Below are 16,181 nucleotides of genomic sequence, written 5' to 3' on the forward strand. Positions count from 1 at the left end.
TCTGTCTGTTTTCCCTCTGCAAAGTGGAGGGAATGCTCCCTCCTCCCACTCTATGTGAAGCATTTTGAGATGCTCAGATGATGAGCACTATCTGATTGCCAAGCCTAACTATTTTCTAGACCTTTTTGTGTTCGCCTTCTACTATTTTCCATGATGGCCCCAAATTGCTCTGTTTCCAGATTGGATTCACTACAGACCCTCGTATGGCCCGTTCCTCTCCGTACCCAACCGACGTTGCCCGGGTGGTGAATGCACCTATTTTCCATGTCAATGCGGATGACCCAGAGGCAGTGGTGTATGTGTGCAATGTAGCAGCAGAATGGAGAAGCACTTTCCACAAAGACGTAGTGGTTGACTTGGTAGGTGATTGGGAACCAGTTGAGGCTTTGCCAAAATCCTGGCTTTGTTTAGTGAACTTTTGGGGAAATGACAAAATGCTCTTCAGATGAACTATTGGAGGCATCTTGGACTGTGTTTGTACAGCACCTAGCACAATGGGGCCCTGGGCCATGACTGGGGCTCAGAGGTGGTACTATAATCCAAATAATAATGACCCTCTTGTGCTTCTTTGCACCTTAACCCTTTGTTCTTTGGGTCTGGTAGTTGTGGGGAGGGCATCTAAAGAAATATTTAAGCGAAAACAAGGCACTGAAAATGTGGCTGTGTTGTACTTGAAGAAAAGGAGATGCTAGTTTTCCTGTAACTGCTCAAATAGCTGCAGTTTTTCTTTTAAACTGGGATGAAACCATTCCACTAAGTCATTAGCTACTCTAGTTTTACACCAGTGTCGCTCCATTGACTTCAGTGGAACCTACTCCTGATTTACACTAGTCTAAATGAGATCAGAATCAGGCCCTCTGCCTTCAGGCTGTACATGATTTCCTTCATCATGGGTACATCCCACATACAGAGCAATGTAAATGCCACTGCTTTTTTGGCTTCTGACATAGGGATTGAAGATTGGCTATTTTTTATGGCTTTCTTTCCTTGAATGCACTAGGTGTGTTACAGGCGGAATGGTCATAACGAGATGGACGAACCCATGTTCACCCAGCCGTTGATGTATAATCAGATCCGGAAGCAGAAACCTGTGCTGCAAAAATACGCCGAGATGTTAATTTCAGAGGGGGTGGTAAATCAGCCAGAGTATGAGGTATTGTCACCCAGTGCTCTAAAAGAAAGGTGCAGTCAGTGATCAGTCATAACCCCTTAAATCTAGTTGGCAAATAAGAATGTTGAATGGGGGAAAATGCAAATTAATATAATGCAAGAAATACATGAAGGTTACCAGTGTTGCCATAGTTGCATAGCATGACTGCGCCCCTTCCCGCTGACTCAGCAGTGTAGTGTAGCATTGCCTTGCTCTAAGCAGTCTGGGTAGGGGAGGACTAAAGGGGTGCCTGAAGATCTGCTGATGTGTTTGAAAGGTAGGACTCAGAGTTAGACATCCAAGGGACCTCAACACTTGTTGCTAGCATTCCTAGCAAGGTTCTCCTGACTAAAGAAGCTAAAGCTGTTTCTGAGAACAGCACAAGCCCATCCATGCTGCTGGTTAGAACCTGGCTCTTGGGCAAAAAATCCCTCTCTGCACTGGTCCTGCAAACACACAGACTCCATTTAAACCCAGGTGTAGCTGGTACAGTTATAGTCCCAGTGTGAATAAGGTCTGTGGTCCAATCTACGCTTTACATGCTACCATTTTGGTTACCAACTTACAATACAGTAATTGTGCCAGCATCGTTCCCCCTTCAGTGTATTTGGAGCACAGCAATAATTAACTGTGTTTAAGCCATGCTGCAGTCTTGGGGTGAAACCCTGGCCTCACTGAAGTCCATGGCAAAACTCCCTTTGATTTTAATGGAGCCAGGGTTTCACCCTTGGATTTTAGCAGGGCTATAGACATAGTTCAGGACCCAGGGGACTCCTGGCTTAGCCTTGCCTGCACTATAAGATCAGACAGTATTGTACCGGTGCTCCTTACATAGTTGCTGGCACTGTGTCAATGGGACCTAAATTAAAAGTGCTTTATTCTGCCTCTTGAGCATTCAGACCCATTCGCTGGCTGTGGCATTTCCTAATGTCAGGGGTATTTGGGATGCCTCACTGGAACTGGTTTTTGTATTTTATGTAGCTTTGGCATCAGCGAAGGACATAAGCTCTTAACTGGCGCACAGCCAGCAGTAGGCAGTGCCCTGGCAGTGCTGACCTCTCGTTCCTAATGTTCTGTGGTCAGGCACAAGCATGGCAGCGTGCAGCAGCCGTGAATGTGGTGTGAGGCTCATTTGTGGTCCAGGTCCTAACCGATGAGTACATAACATAAGAGCAGCCGTATTGGGTCAGACTAGAGGTCCATCTAGCCCAGTATCCTGTCTACCGACAGTGGCCAGTGCCAGGTGCCCCAGAGGGAGTGAACCTAACAGGTAATAATCAAGTGATCTCTCTCCTGCCACCCATCTCCACCCTCTGACAAACAGAGGCTAGGGACACCATTCCTTACCCATCCTGGCTAATAGACATTAATGGACTTAACCTCCATGAATTTAAAGTAGAGTTGAAAGTGTCTGAAGAGGAGTTGGATGTGACAGTGCCCCCTCTGGGATCCACGTAGACTTGTGCTGGAATGGAGAGGGAACAGCAACAAGAGACATGGCCTTTAACCCCAGCGCTCTTATTTTGGCTACTTCTCAGTAACAATATTCTGCCCTATTGCTCTCAGGAAGAAATTTCCAAGTATGATAGGATCTGTGAAGAGGCCCATGCCAGATCCAAGGATGAAAAAATCCTGCACATCAAGCACTGGCTGGATTCCCCTTGGCCTGGTAAGTAACTAGCAGCTTCCCTGACAAATGGCCACAATTCAGGAACCACTTCTGCCTCCAGTGGATTAGACCTTCGACTTCTGGTGCAGATAGGAGCTGTGTGTCTCCAAGGCCGTGTAATGAAGAGAGTGGGAAATACGCCATTCCAGCCTGGTGAAGAAAATGCACCCATCGGGAAAGCATGGGGGACTGACAGAGGTGGAGCAGCTCTGGGTTTGCTCTGCATCCCAAATCCTCTTCCACATCAGAGAGTACAGAAGAGCCTGTAACATAGTCATCAAATGCTCTTACTACAGAGCCAGCCTGGCCTTCACCAGGTTACAGATGATCTCTCCTTCTTCCCCAGGTTTCTTCACTCTCGAGGGCCAACCTCGGAGCATGACCTGTCCCTCTACTGGTCTGAATGAAGAAGACTTGGCCCATATAGGCAAGGTGGCCAGCTCAGTGCCTGTTGAGAATTTCACAATTCATGGAGGTACAAATGTGCTGGAGTAGATGCCCCTGGCACCCTAGTCTCTAGGGGTTTATTTTTTGTAGAGCTGGATGCTTTATGGGGTAGAGGATATGGTTAATGCTATGAGTGAGAGTTGTTCCACCACAATCTACAGGGAGTCATGGTCTCTGGTGCTGTAGACTGAGGCCATAGGCCAGCCTGGGGAGTGGGAGGGAGAAGATCTGCTAGAATGGTTAACTATTGGAACAAGCTACTAAAGGAAATGGTGGGTTCTCCCTCTCTTGGTGTCTTCAGACAGACTGGCTGCCTTTCTGGAGATGCTTTAGTCATACACAAGTTGTTGGGCCAGTGAAGGGGTAACTGGATGAAATTCCATGGCCTGTGTGCTGTATAGCAGTGGTTCTCAAACTAGAGCTGCCGCTTGTTCAGGGAAAGCCCCTGGCGGGCCGGGCCAGTTTGTTTACCTGCCGTGTCAGCAGGTTCGGCCGATCGCGGCTCCCACTGTCGGCGGTTGGCTGCTCCAGGCCAGTGGGGGCCGCAGGAAGCGGCACGGGCCAAGGGGCGTGCTGGCCACCCTTCCTGCAGCCCCCATTGGCCTGGAGTGGAGAACTGCGGCCAGTGGGAGCCGCGATTGGCCAAACCTGCGGATGCGGCAGGTAAACAAACCGGCCCGGCCCGCCAGGGGCTTTCCCGGAACAAGCGGTGGCCCTACTTTGAGAACCACTGCTGTACAGGACTAGGTGATCTAATGTCCCTTCTGATCTTCAAATCTGAGTGAATGGGGAGTTCCATGTGGTGGTTCAGGCCCAAAGTATGATGGTTGGGATGGGGATGAGTGCTGGGATGGGGATGAGTGCTAATAAGACTTCTGAGGGTGCTTATCTGTCCCCCGTCACTAGTATCTGAGATGCTTCCCATCTTCAATGTGTTTATCCTCTCATACCTCTGGGGGGCAAGCAGGGCTGATATCGCCATTGTTCAGAGGGGGAACTGAGGCCCAGAGAGGCTAAGGGACTAGCTCAGGTCACGCAGGCAGCCTGTGGCAGAGCAGGGACTTGAACCCAGTGTCCCATCCTTCCTCTCCCCAAAAAAAAAAAAATTCCTTGTGGCAGTGCCCAAAGTCTCTCCAGCTGGTACTTACAGAGATAGCAAGATTCAAAGATTCAGTCTGGCAAAGTTCTTGACCTTTAGAGCTTCTTGTGAGTTCCACAATCTGGTGACATGACTCCTCATCCCCAGGACCTTCTGGCCGTGGGCCTGGCAATGCCCGTGCTTTTGACCCAGCACTCAGAAACTGTTCTCTCCACTACCACTTGGACTCCTCTGAGGTTAGAGTTCAGGTCTCCTCTCCTGGGCAGTGATGTCTGGCAGTGAGTGCTCCTAATGCAGGTGAAGTTGGCTCAGTGAAAAGCACGTTAGTTAAAGAAAACAGAGAATGGCCAGCAACTCCAGTTGTTTTTCAGAGCTGGTCTCCTCTGCTCCTTACCTGTATGTGCTTTGCCCTGTGCTAGGCTGGAACAGTCCACTTCCCCTTTGTCCCTTTATGTCCAGAGCATCTGCGTGTCAGGGAATCCAGACTGCCGATAGATGGGTTGATAGCGTGAGCCGTCTTGACCCAGCCTACGGCTGCTTGCATAGTACGTCACTGCAGTTCTCCCCAGCGGGCTGCAAACTGCGTTTTTTCTCTGCAGGTTTGAGCCGGATTCTGAAAACCCGTGGGACGTTGGTTAAGAACAGGACAGTCGACTGGGCCTTGGCAGAGTATATGGCGTTTGGCTCCCTCCTCAAAGAGGGAATCCACATCCGACTGAGCGGCCAGGATGTCGAGAGGGGGACATTCAGGTAAAGCCGGCAGTTTCCCCCCGTAAAAGGTGATTCCAGCCCTCCTCAAGAGGCTGCTGAGTGGGGAGTAGAAGAGGCCAGCCTTGGGTTGCCTGCTGTGCTGGAGCTCTGCTGAAAGGCAAGGGGGCAGCCCAAATTGGGGGTGGAGGGGTCTCTTTCACAGCACTTAATGGTGTTAGTATGGGCAGCTCCTAGATATGATCGTAACCTGGCTTCATTGCATTCTGCAGTTGCAAGCCAAGCCTGTCAACAGAGCAGCGTGAGCCAGGTGGCCACTTGCATGCAGGCACTTGTTACCCTAGCCAGTGGGTCAGAGCACTTGAGTAATATTACTGCTGGCCGTTGTTTCCTCCCACAGCCATCGTCACCATGTACTGCATGACCAGAACGTAGACAAGAGGACCTGTATCCCCATGAATCACCTCTGGCCAAACCAGGCTCCTTATACTGTCTGCAACAGCTCCCTGTCAGAGTACGGAGTCCTAGGTTAGTGTCGCTGGGGAGTCTCCGCCTGGCTCGCGACGGCCACAGGGCTAGTTAGTGCTCGGTTGTCTGTGCCAGGTGCTGGTGGATATGGCTTCTTCACTCTTCCTCTCTCTTCTCTGCAGGTTTCGAGCTGGGCTTTGCTATGGCCAGTCCCAATGCCTTAGTCCTCTGGGAGGCCCAGTTCGGTGACTTCCACAACACTGCTCAGTGCATCATTGACCAGTTCATCTGCCCTGGCCAGGCCAAGTGGGTGAGACAGAATGGCATCGTGCTGCTGCTGCCCCATGGCATGGAGGGCATGGTAAGGATGCACTCGCTTCCCATCTTTCTGGGCAGCACTGACAGCTCAATGCCACGGTTCCCGTAGCACCCCAGGACACTTCCCCTGCACAGACCAGGTCTCTATGCGACCAGTTACCTGGGAGCATTGGGGTAGTCCTGCAATTCGGAGATCGCCCACCTCTTTGCCTGTGTCACCCGGCCTGCACCAGCCTATGTCATTGCTTCCCATACAGCTGTGTGTTAACAGCCTGCAGAGGGGCCTGGACTCCATGTGGTTGGGAGCAGTGCCAGCCCCTCTACAGGTTAGAGTGAACGGCTGAATGGAAGAGGATTGGGAGCAACAGGGGTTGGCACAGGGGCTTGTTGGGGCCAGGGGAGTGGAGTCTAAAGTTCAGTACTAAGGGACGGCTGCAGCTGTTGGACCTACTTCTTAGTAAAAACAAAACTTTTAAACCAGAGTGAAATCCTGTTGGGCAGCACATACCAAGGTCCTCCTCAAACAGTGACTAGCATCAGCTGGCTCTGTGGCCAGCCGCTCTGCGAGGCATGGAGAGCTCTCCTACAGAAGGAAACTCATGTGAGGTTTGCTTCACCTCTTGTTGATTGTGCCCGCAGGGTCCTGAGCACTCGTCAGCCAGACCAGAGCGATTCTTGCAGATGTGCAATGACGATCCAGATGTCTTCCCCGTAAGTGTCTGGCTGTGCTAAACTCACTCTCTTCCCCTTTGGGGCCTTTCCCATCTCTCCCCTCCTGCATCTTGGAGCACTTGCTCTGTCCCTGACTCTGATCACTACACAGCAAAGGCTTCCAGAAACAGCTTTGGGGGATTTTGCGGATGGGATGGTAACACATGGAACAGTTTTACAGGGCACCTGGATTCTGGGCAGCAGGCCAGGGGGAGCAGGATACAGGAAGCAGTGCTGTGCTGGTGACTCACATTTGGTGACTCCTGGGCTTCCTCTGCCCCCAGAGTCCGGAAGACTTAGGTTGGGTTATCGAAGGGGACTCGGAAATGTCCGTTGCTGTGTTAGCACAGAAGGAGCAGAGCTCTGGTTAGTGCGCTAATGTGGGGCAGTAAAGGCTGTCTGTAAACCAAGCAAGGCCAGTGCATGGAACTCTGTTTCCATGGCTTATGCTCTTTCCTCCTTGGCTTTCCCCAGAAGCTGTCATCAAAGTCACACCCATCGCTCTCAGGCCCATTGGCTCATTTTTTATTAGGGAGCAATTTCCCGGTTCCATAGCCGGGGGGTTTATCTGAGTATTTCGAAGTGCGCTCCAAAGCCCTGTGCAAACATGGCAGCTCTCCTGCTCTCAGCCTGTATTGTCTACATAGCTGGCCCATGCACTTAGGGAGGCAGTCCCTTTTTGGGTTAGGGACACGGAGGCACTAAGAGGCCAGGGTAGGCTGAAAACCACCTGAGAGAATAGTGTAAAAGGGAAAGCAGAAAGTTACACTGGCCCAGAATTTGCTGTGTTCATTCCTGAGCAGTGTCCTAAAAGCTCTGCTAGGCAGCGAAAGCAATGGACAGTATAGAGCCGGGACTCCAGTGGCTTTGAGATATCTGCTGCTAAAATCCTACCTCAGTTGAAATGGAAAAACTAAAGTGAAGCACTTAACTAAACTTGACTTTTAAGAGCCAAGTTCTCCCAATTTGCCTGGACTTGAAACACTCTAGGTTGAGCTTGCAGGTTAGGGCCGCTGCATTCAGCTAACCACTGGTCCTGGGCTAGTGATGAGCAAGAGAAACTCCTGGCCCTCATATTGGGGTACTCCAGTTGACTCACATAGCCTCTCTCTGCTCATACTGGAGCTGCCGGCAGATGTAAATGCAGGATGTTAATGTGGGACATTCACGATTTTGTCTAAACCGTTTCTACTTCATGTGCTGTAGAAACTCGATGACTTTGACGTTCGCCAGCTGTACGACTGCAACTGGATTGTTGTAAACTGCTCCACTCCAGCGAACTTCTTCCACGTCCTGCGGAGGCAGATACACCTCCCGTTCCGGAAACCGGTCAGTGAGCTCTAGACACTGCCCTGGTAGGGACCCGGCCACACACCATTGTCTTGTAGCTCAAGTGCTAGGTTAAAGCCAATGCTTGGCGGGTGGGGCATGGGTGCTGGTGCCGGGAGGGCTTAGGACCTGGATTTGAAGCTAACTTCTCGAGTGCTCCAGTAGGGCTAGTCAAATTTTCCACCAAAACTGTTGAAAGTTGAGATTTTGACCAAACAAAATTTTTTGCAAAATGTGTTTGCTTTCCATGCAAAAGAACAAAATTTTTGTCCAAAAATAAAACAAAAAAAACCTGAGCACCCTAAAACTAAAATACTTCAATTCTGGAATGCTGCCGCGGTGCCTCGTGGGACTTGTTATTCAGGTGCTTCATGTTCTATGAGCTGGGTTCCCCAGCCAGACTACATCTCCCATAATGCACTACAGCCTCGTGACTGCCATAGAGTATAGCTTCCTCTTACCAAGAGCGGTGACTGTCATGCATCATGGGAGATGTAGTCCAATCCGGGAGCCCAGCCTATAGAGAACTACTACTCCCACGGTGGCATTTCAGGATTGAAATAATTTGCCAAAAACTCCCAGTTGTCTGACCAGCTCTGTGCTCTACCCTTTACCTGGTTAATGGATAGGTACTAACAACCCTTGGTAAAGGTCTATTACCTGATAAGAGACACCAATATTAAGTATCAGAGGGGTAGCTGTGTTAATCTGGAGCTGTAAAAAGTGACAGACTCCTGTGGCACGTTATAGACTAACAGACTGATTGGAGCATAAGCTTTTGTGGGTGAATACCCACTTCCTCAGACACATGTACATCACCCACAAAAGCTTATGCTCCAATAAGTCTGTTAGTCTATAAGGTGCCATAGGACTCTTCGTTGCTTTTTACCAGTATGGGGGTAAAGTCCTGTTAAAGGCTGGGCAGTCTGTGCTTGCTGATCTGTGCTGTGGTCACTGTTACAGGTGAGCTGTACGTTACCAAGCACACTGGGGCCCTGTGACTGGCACTTATTAAATAACCATGTCTGCCAAGGTTCAGCTGAGCTCTGCCCAGACTGGAAACGCCTGTCCTATCTGGGCAGCGGCATTTGTGAGCCGCCAGCGCGTTATTCCATAACAAAAGGGCTAGAGGAGAAAGTAACGCTGACTGCTGTGCAAAGAAAGCGACCCGCAACCAGACCTGCCGACAGCGCCAGAGTTCTGCACGCCACTTCACATTGCCCTGCCCCAGAGCAACCTTTGGCTTCAGTCTTTCTCTCTGGCGGCATGGGAGAATTGAGACGTTCCTGTGATTCCTGCCTGGGTTAAATGTACAGTTCATCAATGGCACTTGAATTAGGGGGCTGGGCAGGGGCCAGGCTGGAACTAGCTGACCAAAGACAGTGGGGTGTGGAGGGAGGGTCTGTGCTCTGCCTCTCGTAGTGATGATCCAGTCCGCAATGTGCAGCTTGTGTGCCAGAAAGGCTATTTCCAGCCCCTTCTGATTGCCTTGCCTTGATCTTCCAGCTGATCATCTTCACTCCAAAGTCGCTGCTGCGCCACCCCGAAGCCCGCTCCAGCTTTGATGATATGTTGCCAGGTATGAAGGGTGTTGCCAGTGTCCAAGGGTGCAAGTGAACCGGAGAGATGCAGAGCAGGGTTCAGACCACAAGAGGGCAGTGTCTGTCTTCTCTTTCATAAATCATAGAATATCAGGGTTGGAAGGGACCTCAGGAGGTCATCTAGTCCAATCCCTTGTTCAAAGCAGGACCAATCCCAACTAAATCATCCCAGCCAGGGCTTTGTCAAGCCTGACCTTAAAAATCTCTAAGGAAGGAGATTCCACCACCTCCCTAGGGAACCCATTCCAGTGCTTCACCACCATCCTAGTGAAATAGTGTTTCCTAATATCCAACCTAAACCTCCCCCACTGCAACTTGAGACCATTACTCCTTGTTCTATTATCTGCTACCACTGAGAACAGTCTAGATCCATCCTCTTTGGAACTCCCTTTCAGGTAGTTGAAAGCAGCTATCAAATCCCCCTTCTCATTCTTCTCTTCTGCAGACTAAACAATCCCAGTTCTCTCAGCCTCTCCTCATAAGTCATTTGCTCCAGCCCCCTAATCATTTTTGTTGCCCTCCGCTGGACTCTTTCCAATTTTTCCACATCCTTCTTGTAGTGTGGGGCCCAAAACTGGACACAGTACTGCAAATGAGGCCTCACCAATGCCGAATAGAGGGGAATGATCACATCTCTCAATCTGCTGGCAATGCCCCTACTTATACAGCCCAAAATGCTGTTAGCCTTCTTGGCAACAAGAGCACACTGTTGACTCATATCCAGCTTCTTGTCCACTGTAACCCCTAGGTCCTTTTCTGCAGAACTGCTGCCTAGCCACTCGATCCCTAGCCTGTAGCAGTGCATGGGAGTCTTCCGTCCTAAGTGCAGGACTCTGCACTTGTCCTTGTCTTTACAGGACCCCGCCCTGTTCCCAGGTCTCTCTGGATTTTGGCTCCTGTCCACATGTATGACAGTCCAGAACTGCACCAGGATGGTGTGTGCTTCAGACTGTTTCCCCCGTCTCTCTCCCTGCACAGCCCCAGCTCAGTGGGGCCCTGATCTCAGTGGGGTCTCTAGGCCTTAATCACCTCTGAGCCAGCCCAGTCCTTCTGCAGGCATAGCCAATTCCACGGGGTCCAGGCCTGTAGCTGGCCCCCATTAGCATTCTCCCTCCCACCATGTGTGGCCCCTGGGATGTCGAGACATGTCCCCCATGGTTGTCTGTGCTCTGCTACAGGCACTAACTTCCTGCGCGTAATCCCTGAGAGTGGCCCTGCAGCCCAGAACCCCGACAACGTCAAGAGGGTGCTCTTCTGCACCGGCAAAGTGTATTACGAGCTCACCCGGGAGCGCAAGACCCGGGACATGGAGCCAGACGTGGCCATCACCAGGGTGGAGCAGGTGAGCGTGTCTGTACCCCAGGGGGCTCCACGTAGGCCAGGGGCCAATAGTCAGGCCCGTTGCTGGCTTACTCCACGTCCCCGGGAGCCATGAGGAGTTTAATCCACAACATGTCCGCTGTGGCTCAGACACAAAGTGCTCTGTCCCACGTCCCGCTCCCACTGCTTAACGTCCCGTCCCAGCCCAGCCTCAGGGCGGAGAGCAGGCAGAAATACGCCATCACCACACCTGAGAAGGGATGGACAGAGGGCCCAGCTCGATCCTGTGTCTTCAGTCTGAGTCCAGGAGACACTGCGCAGCACCCCTGGGTGGGCAGCGAGGGCAGAGCTGGGGTATCTGGGCAGGTTTGCAGGGAAGAGCCCGTTGGTGGCGGGAGGGAGTGGTGCTGGCCAGCCCAGCGGGCACCCCACCAAACAATCTCCCGGGCCTGGAAGGGTCGTTCAGGCTCACGCTAGGCGACCCCAGATCCTCGAAGTGTGTAATGTCAGAGCCGTGTGGGGTCGGGAGATGCTGCTGAGGCAGCACAGGCTGAACAGTGAGCATGGAGGCTGCATGGTCCACTGCACAGCCCACCTGCAGCTGCCTGCGCCCCACCTCCGCTCCTGGCTCCCCCAGGCTTGTGTGCCCCAGTGGAACTGAGCCCTCCCCATTTCCCTGCAGCTGTCCCCGTTCCCCTTCGACCTCCTCCAGAGGGAAGCACTGAAGTACCCCAACGCCGAGCTGGTCTGGTGCCAGGAGGAGCACAAGAACCAGGGCTACTACGACTATGTGAAACCCCGGCTCCGCACGACCATCGACCGCGCCAAGCCCGTGTGGTAAGGGCCACCCCTCTGCACCGTGACGGGCTAGTGCCGCGGGTGGCAGCCACACCTTGTCCTGCTCTCGGGACCTCCCCACGGATGGGCAGTTGGTGCTATGGGTGGTACATCTGAGGCCACCAGCTCCCCAGTGGATTTCAGTATCATGTGGGAGCGGGGATGGAGATCTCTCAGTGGCACTGGGGGTAGGTAATGTGGGCTGGGGAGGGGGGTCTCTTGGGTGGGTGTGACAGTCACAGACCCGATGCTCTGGAACTGCTCTGTATGAAGCCAGCCAGGACTCTGGGGTGGCGTGACTCCCCTCAGGACATGCTGTCCAAGGCAAAAAGCCTCCTTGGCTACGGCCTCCCTGGGACTGACCTCGGAGCTTTCAGCATCCCTGTTCATATCATACACTTCCCTTTGGCAGGTCCACTTGGATGGGACCTCTGGGGAAGCCAGAGGGCCCTACACCCCCACTCTGCAGTCAGCTGTGACTCTCAGCCAGCGTGTAACACAGGTTTATTAGTCAGCAGGAACACCGCGTAGAACAGAGCTTGTTAGCACAGAAATCAGTGACTTTCAGCCAATTCCATCTTGGGGTGGGGGGACCCCAGGCCAGACACCCTAGACTCCCCCCTCAGGGTCCCAAACAGGAGCTGGCCCAGCTTCCAGTGACCCGACCTCTGACACCCCTTTGTCCCCCTTCCGCGACAACGTGTCACCTGGGTCTCAGGTTATGAAAGGCATCGGCCATCACTTGTGTGCAGGCAGCTGGAGCCTCCTCACCTGCCCCCAAGGGTCCCAGCAAAAGTCACACACCCCTATTCCCACCATCTAGGCATTGGTGCAATTCACACGGAAACTGAGGCACACATAGCATTCATGCAAAACAGTAAGACTCACGTAGGCTCACATACAACATAATAAGGTCACAGTGGGCATGGTGATCTCATTGCTCTCTCCACAAGATGGTAACTGGGTGAGGGACAAGAGCTTGATACAGGGTCTTTGTTGTGGCTAACAGCCAAGTGGGGGATGCTGCAGGCAGCAGGGGCTGGTCCCTGGTTGGTGAGCATTGGGCTTTGGGGTCTGCACATGATACAGCATTTCTTTCTAGGCTAGGTGGCTAGATCTTGGCAGCCTCTGGCCCTCTCTTCCATCCAGCTTTCCTGTTGCTAGACCAGGCCTGTATGTAGCCATCCTAGACCTGAGTCCAGTGTAACGTCCCGTCCCTGTACTGGCCCTCATCTGAGCTGCTGCTTCTCCCTCCCTTGCCATAGGTACGCCGGCCGCGACCCAGCTGCTGCACCAGCCACTGGCAACAAGAAGACCCACCTGACTGAGCTCCAGCGCTTGCTGGACACCGCCTTCAACCTGGACGCCTACAAGGCCTTCTCCTAGACCCCACGCAGCTGCTGTAGCATGCTGTCTGTCTCTTGCTCACCTCCTGTCTCCGTACTTAACTACAGACCTTGTAAACTAAACGCCCGCGCCTGAAATCCTTGTTCGTCACTCTGGCTTGTTGCCTTTCACTGAAATACCTCTGCAGGATGCTTGGATTTTAACTCCCCCCTTGCCCTGTCCTTGAGGGGCTGCAGTCTCTGTGTCCTCCTGAGTGGCCAACTCCATCCCAACACTACCCCAAAAGCCCCAAGCGCCAGCCAGCTCAGGAGGTCCGGCAATCAGCCTCTGCTAGCTTCTGTCCTTAGCCCACCCCCTCCCTGTGGGGTTGCCATGCTGCCTTGTATCTGGCTCAGGGGAGCAGCTGGGGTTGGCAGAGCCAGGAGGAGGGACGTTGCAAGCACACCTCTCCCTGGCAGAGAAAAGCTGCCAGCAGCAGGGGATGCAGTTAGGTTCTCCATAAGAAGGAGACCGTTCCTTTTTCCTTCTGCCTGTGGCGGTTCTTTCCCAAAGATCAGAGCCTCTTTGGCTAACGTCCTCAATCGCTCCTGGCCGGCTGGGTCGTAGCCTCGGGCCACTGGCACTGTAGCCCGCTCAGGTGGATTAAGATTCAGTGGAGCCCTAGGCACAAAGAACATTTGGATCCCTCACGCTTTTCCCCTGGCCTGGCCCAAAGCCAGAGCTGTTCCACGGTAAGAACTGCCCAGGGAGTCTTGTCTGCTGTGGGGAGCCCTGGACCCTCCCCCTGCCCTGGGCAGCACGCCCAGGGGGACAGGCCAGGAGTTGCTTTTGGGGCTGCTAGGGTAGGTGGAGGGGCCGGGGCTCCCCAAGAGTTGCCCAGGGAGCCTGGGCTGCCGTACCACAGCCTATGCTGAGCATACGTCCTGTTTTGGCCAGGACCGTCCCCTTTTTAAGCCCTGAACCAGACATCTTGACAAATGCCCAGTTTTGTCAAAAAGGGCCTCAGGGGAGAGGGGTGAGTGGCAAGGTTTTGGTGGGGACCCTGGCCATGATCTCGTGGGCCTGTGTGTTAATCTGCCACGGATCCCGCTCCCAGCTGTGTAACCCCAGATCCCTGCCACCTTGCTAACAAACCCCAGGGCATGGTACATACATCCCTCATGCCCCTCCTGCATGTCCACCCCGCAGCTGCTGTCAAAGGAACCCAGCGTTGGATTTTCAAACTGGGCCTTGGCTGAATCACGGGCACTGGCTGCTTGGCTGAGCCCGCCAGGGCTGGCTCTAGTACGGGGACAGGGAAACACTAGAGAGGGATGTTGGTGTGTGCTCTACTGTGCTCCGCTGAAGGGGACCCTGGGGCTCGTGGCACAGTGCCTCTGAAAAGGGCTGGCAGATTCCTCATGGCACTCCCTGCTAAGGCCCATCTCTCCCCAGAAGGAAGGGGCCACTTGACTTTAAACTGCTTCCCTACCACCAACCATTAATCTCCAGGGTTGTATGGAGTCGGGGGCTGTTTCTAAACACTGCAGCAGGGGGGCTGTGGGAGCTGGAAGAGCCAGTGTCGGGCCAGCATGGACCTCTGCAGAGCTCTGCTTACAGCGTAGGAGAGTCCCTCGAATCTCTCCCTTCTGCCCTTGCCCTCCTCTCTCTGCACCCCTAATGGGCAGTCCCAGCTGCATGCCTGCTGCCCTCCAGGCCTCGCTGCTGGAGCCCCTCATCCCTAGTACAGGGAGCCCCTTAGCCTGACAGCCTCAGCCCCGTCTGGGGCAGCGCAAGCCCATAGCCCAGGCCAAGTGCAGGGCTCTGCATCTCTTTGAACAGCTGGCATCTGCCAAACCTGCTTGGGTGGGGAACACCCTGAGCCAAGGGCCCTTCCTCTACTGCTCAGCCCCAAGGGGCTCTAGGTCATTTCCATGAGATGCCCCCTGCTCCCACCTGCTATGGGTGAGACACCAGCACCCCTCTGTCCTCCATGTGAGCAGAGATGCTAGCCTGGTGCCTTCCCGAGCTCCCAGCACCTGCCCTCTCCAAGCCCCTCTCTGGGGACCCCATTCACTCCCCTCCCAGCACTGCATGAGGCTTTCACTCAGCGCTCTGAGCCCCGCCTGAGGATGCGTCTGCATTTAGAAGGACAGTGCTCTTGAGACTCATTCCCCTGGAAGCCCAGCCCTGGGGAACCATCCCTTCCTGGGCTGTCCAGCACCCAGGGCTGCCCCCTTGTCAGTCAGGTCTCTCCCCTGAGCTCTTCAGCCTGGTCTGTGCATGTGCTCACTTGTCCCTGTGTTGGAGAATTTCTCCGCCCCCCCCCCCCCCCCCCAACTCTCCCCTGGATTGCTGCAGCTTTTCCCTCATTTCCACAGGAGCCCCACTGCTTTGCCTTTTGCCTCAGTTCCCCTCCCCCAGAGCACCGCATCACATTGTGTGTGTGCTTGCTGCCGGCCACTAGGATCCTGGCTGCAGCTTGGGAATAAAAACTTCTAGCCAGGGGGCTGGGCCCAGCCTCTTCCCAACACCGTGTGGCCAGGGCCTGGGCTGCAGGCCCGGTCCTGGCTTCTCGCTCGTGGCACTGAAACATCCAACGTCTCTTAAGGGTGGAGGCTGCTCCCGGAGCTCTGATCTCGCTGGGCCAAAGCCAGGCGGAGTAGAGCAATGCAAGCCATGTTGCCCCTGGGCATTGCTTTGCCACCCCCTCACACTCTCAGACTGACTGACTTATTTTCATTTTAAAGAAAAAAGAACTAAACCCTCAGCTTGTCCCTGGCTTCCCCAATAAAAGCTGAAGCTCCTCTCATTCCTCATGGTGCCCACTACTGGGCCCTTCACCCATCTGGGCCCCATCACATGGGCCGGCCAGCACCCAGGAACCAGGCCTGTACAGTGCCCCGGGGCTCACCACGCCTGCCTCTGCCTTCTCCCTGGGGGAAGCTCAGGTCCTGCAGTGCCTGCTCCCAGCTTACGCAATCTAGCCTCCCTGCAAGAGGGCTGGAGTCCTAGCTTGGCTAATGCCTACCTCTGCCCAGGATGGGGATCCCTTGGCCTGAGCCTAGCACCCGTTAGAGCAGCTGTGTGCTCCCCAGGCCCAGGAATTGTCCTGTGCTAGGGGCAGCTATTGGCCTTTGGCCTCTCTTCCCTGGGGAGACCTGGCTCCAGAGGTCGAGCAGCAGTGATATGGCTCCA

The 16,181-nt window shown here is 53.7% G+C and overlaps 1 protein-coding gene across 5 annotated transcripts in view; it reads left to right on the top strand.

Moving 5' to 3' along the window:
* OGDH (oxoglutarate dehydrogenase) overlaps positions 1–13,126 on the top strand; it is a 108,100-nt gene extending 94,974 nt beyond the window's left edge. For all 5 annotated transcript variants that reach the window (XM_054017760.1, XM_054017762.1, XM_054017759.1 and 2 more), the window contains 13 exons: positions 180–359; positions 1,001–1,153; positions 2,717–2,819; positions 3,166–3,294; positions 4,965–5,115; positions 5,474–5,601; positions 5,724–5,902; positions 6,499–6,570; positions 7,777–7,899; positions 9,406–9,478; positions 10,679–10,842; positions 11,503–11,657; positions 12,923–13,126. In XM_054017760.1, coding sequence (XP_053873735.1) covers positions 180–359; positions 1,001–1,153; positions 2,717–2,819; positions 3,166–3,294; positions 4,965–5,115; positions 5,474–5,601; positions 5,724–5,902; positions 6,499–6,570; positions 7,777–7,899; positions 9,406–9,478; positions 10,679–10,842; positions 11,503–11,657; positions 12,923–13,043 — 1,731 coding nt within the window. In that variant the 3' untranslated portion in view covers positions 13,044–13,126. The remainder of the gene's footprint in view (positions 1–179; positions 360–1,000; positions 1,154–2,716; positions 2,820–3,165; positions 3,295–4,964; positions 5,116–5,473; positions 5,602–5,723; positions 5,903–6,498; positions 6,571–7,776; positions 7,900–9,405; positions 9,479–10,678; positions 10,843–11,502; positions 11,658–12,922) is intronic.
* The last annotated feature ends 3,055 nt before the right edge of the window (positions 13,127–16,181 follow it).

The sequence above is a fragment of the Malaclemys terrapin genome, chromosome 2 (genome assembly GCF_027887155.1).
Source record: "Malaclemys terrapin pileata isolate rMalTer1 chromosome 2, rMalTer1.hap1, whole genome shotgun sequence".
Lineage (NCBI taxonomy): Eukaryota > Metazoa > Chordata > Testudines > Emydidae > Malaclemys > Malaclemys terrapin.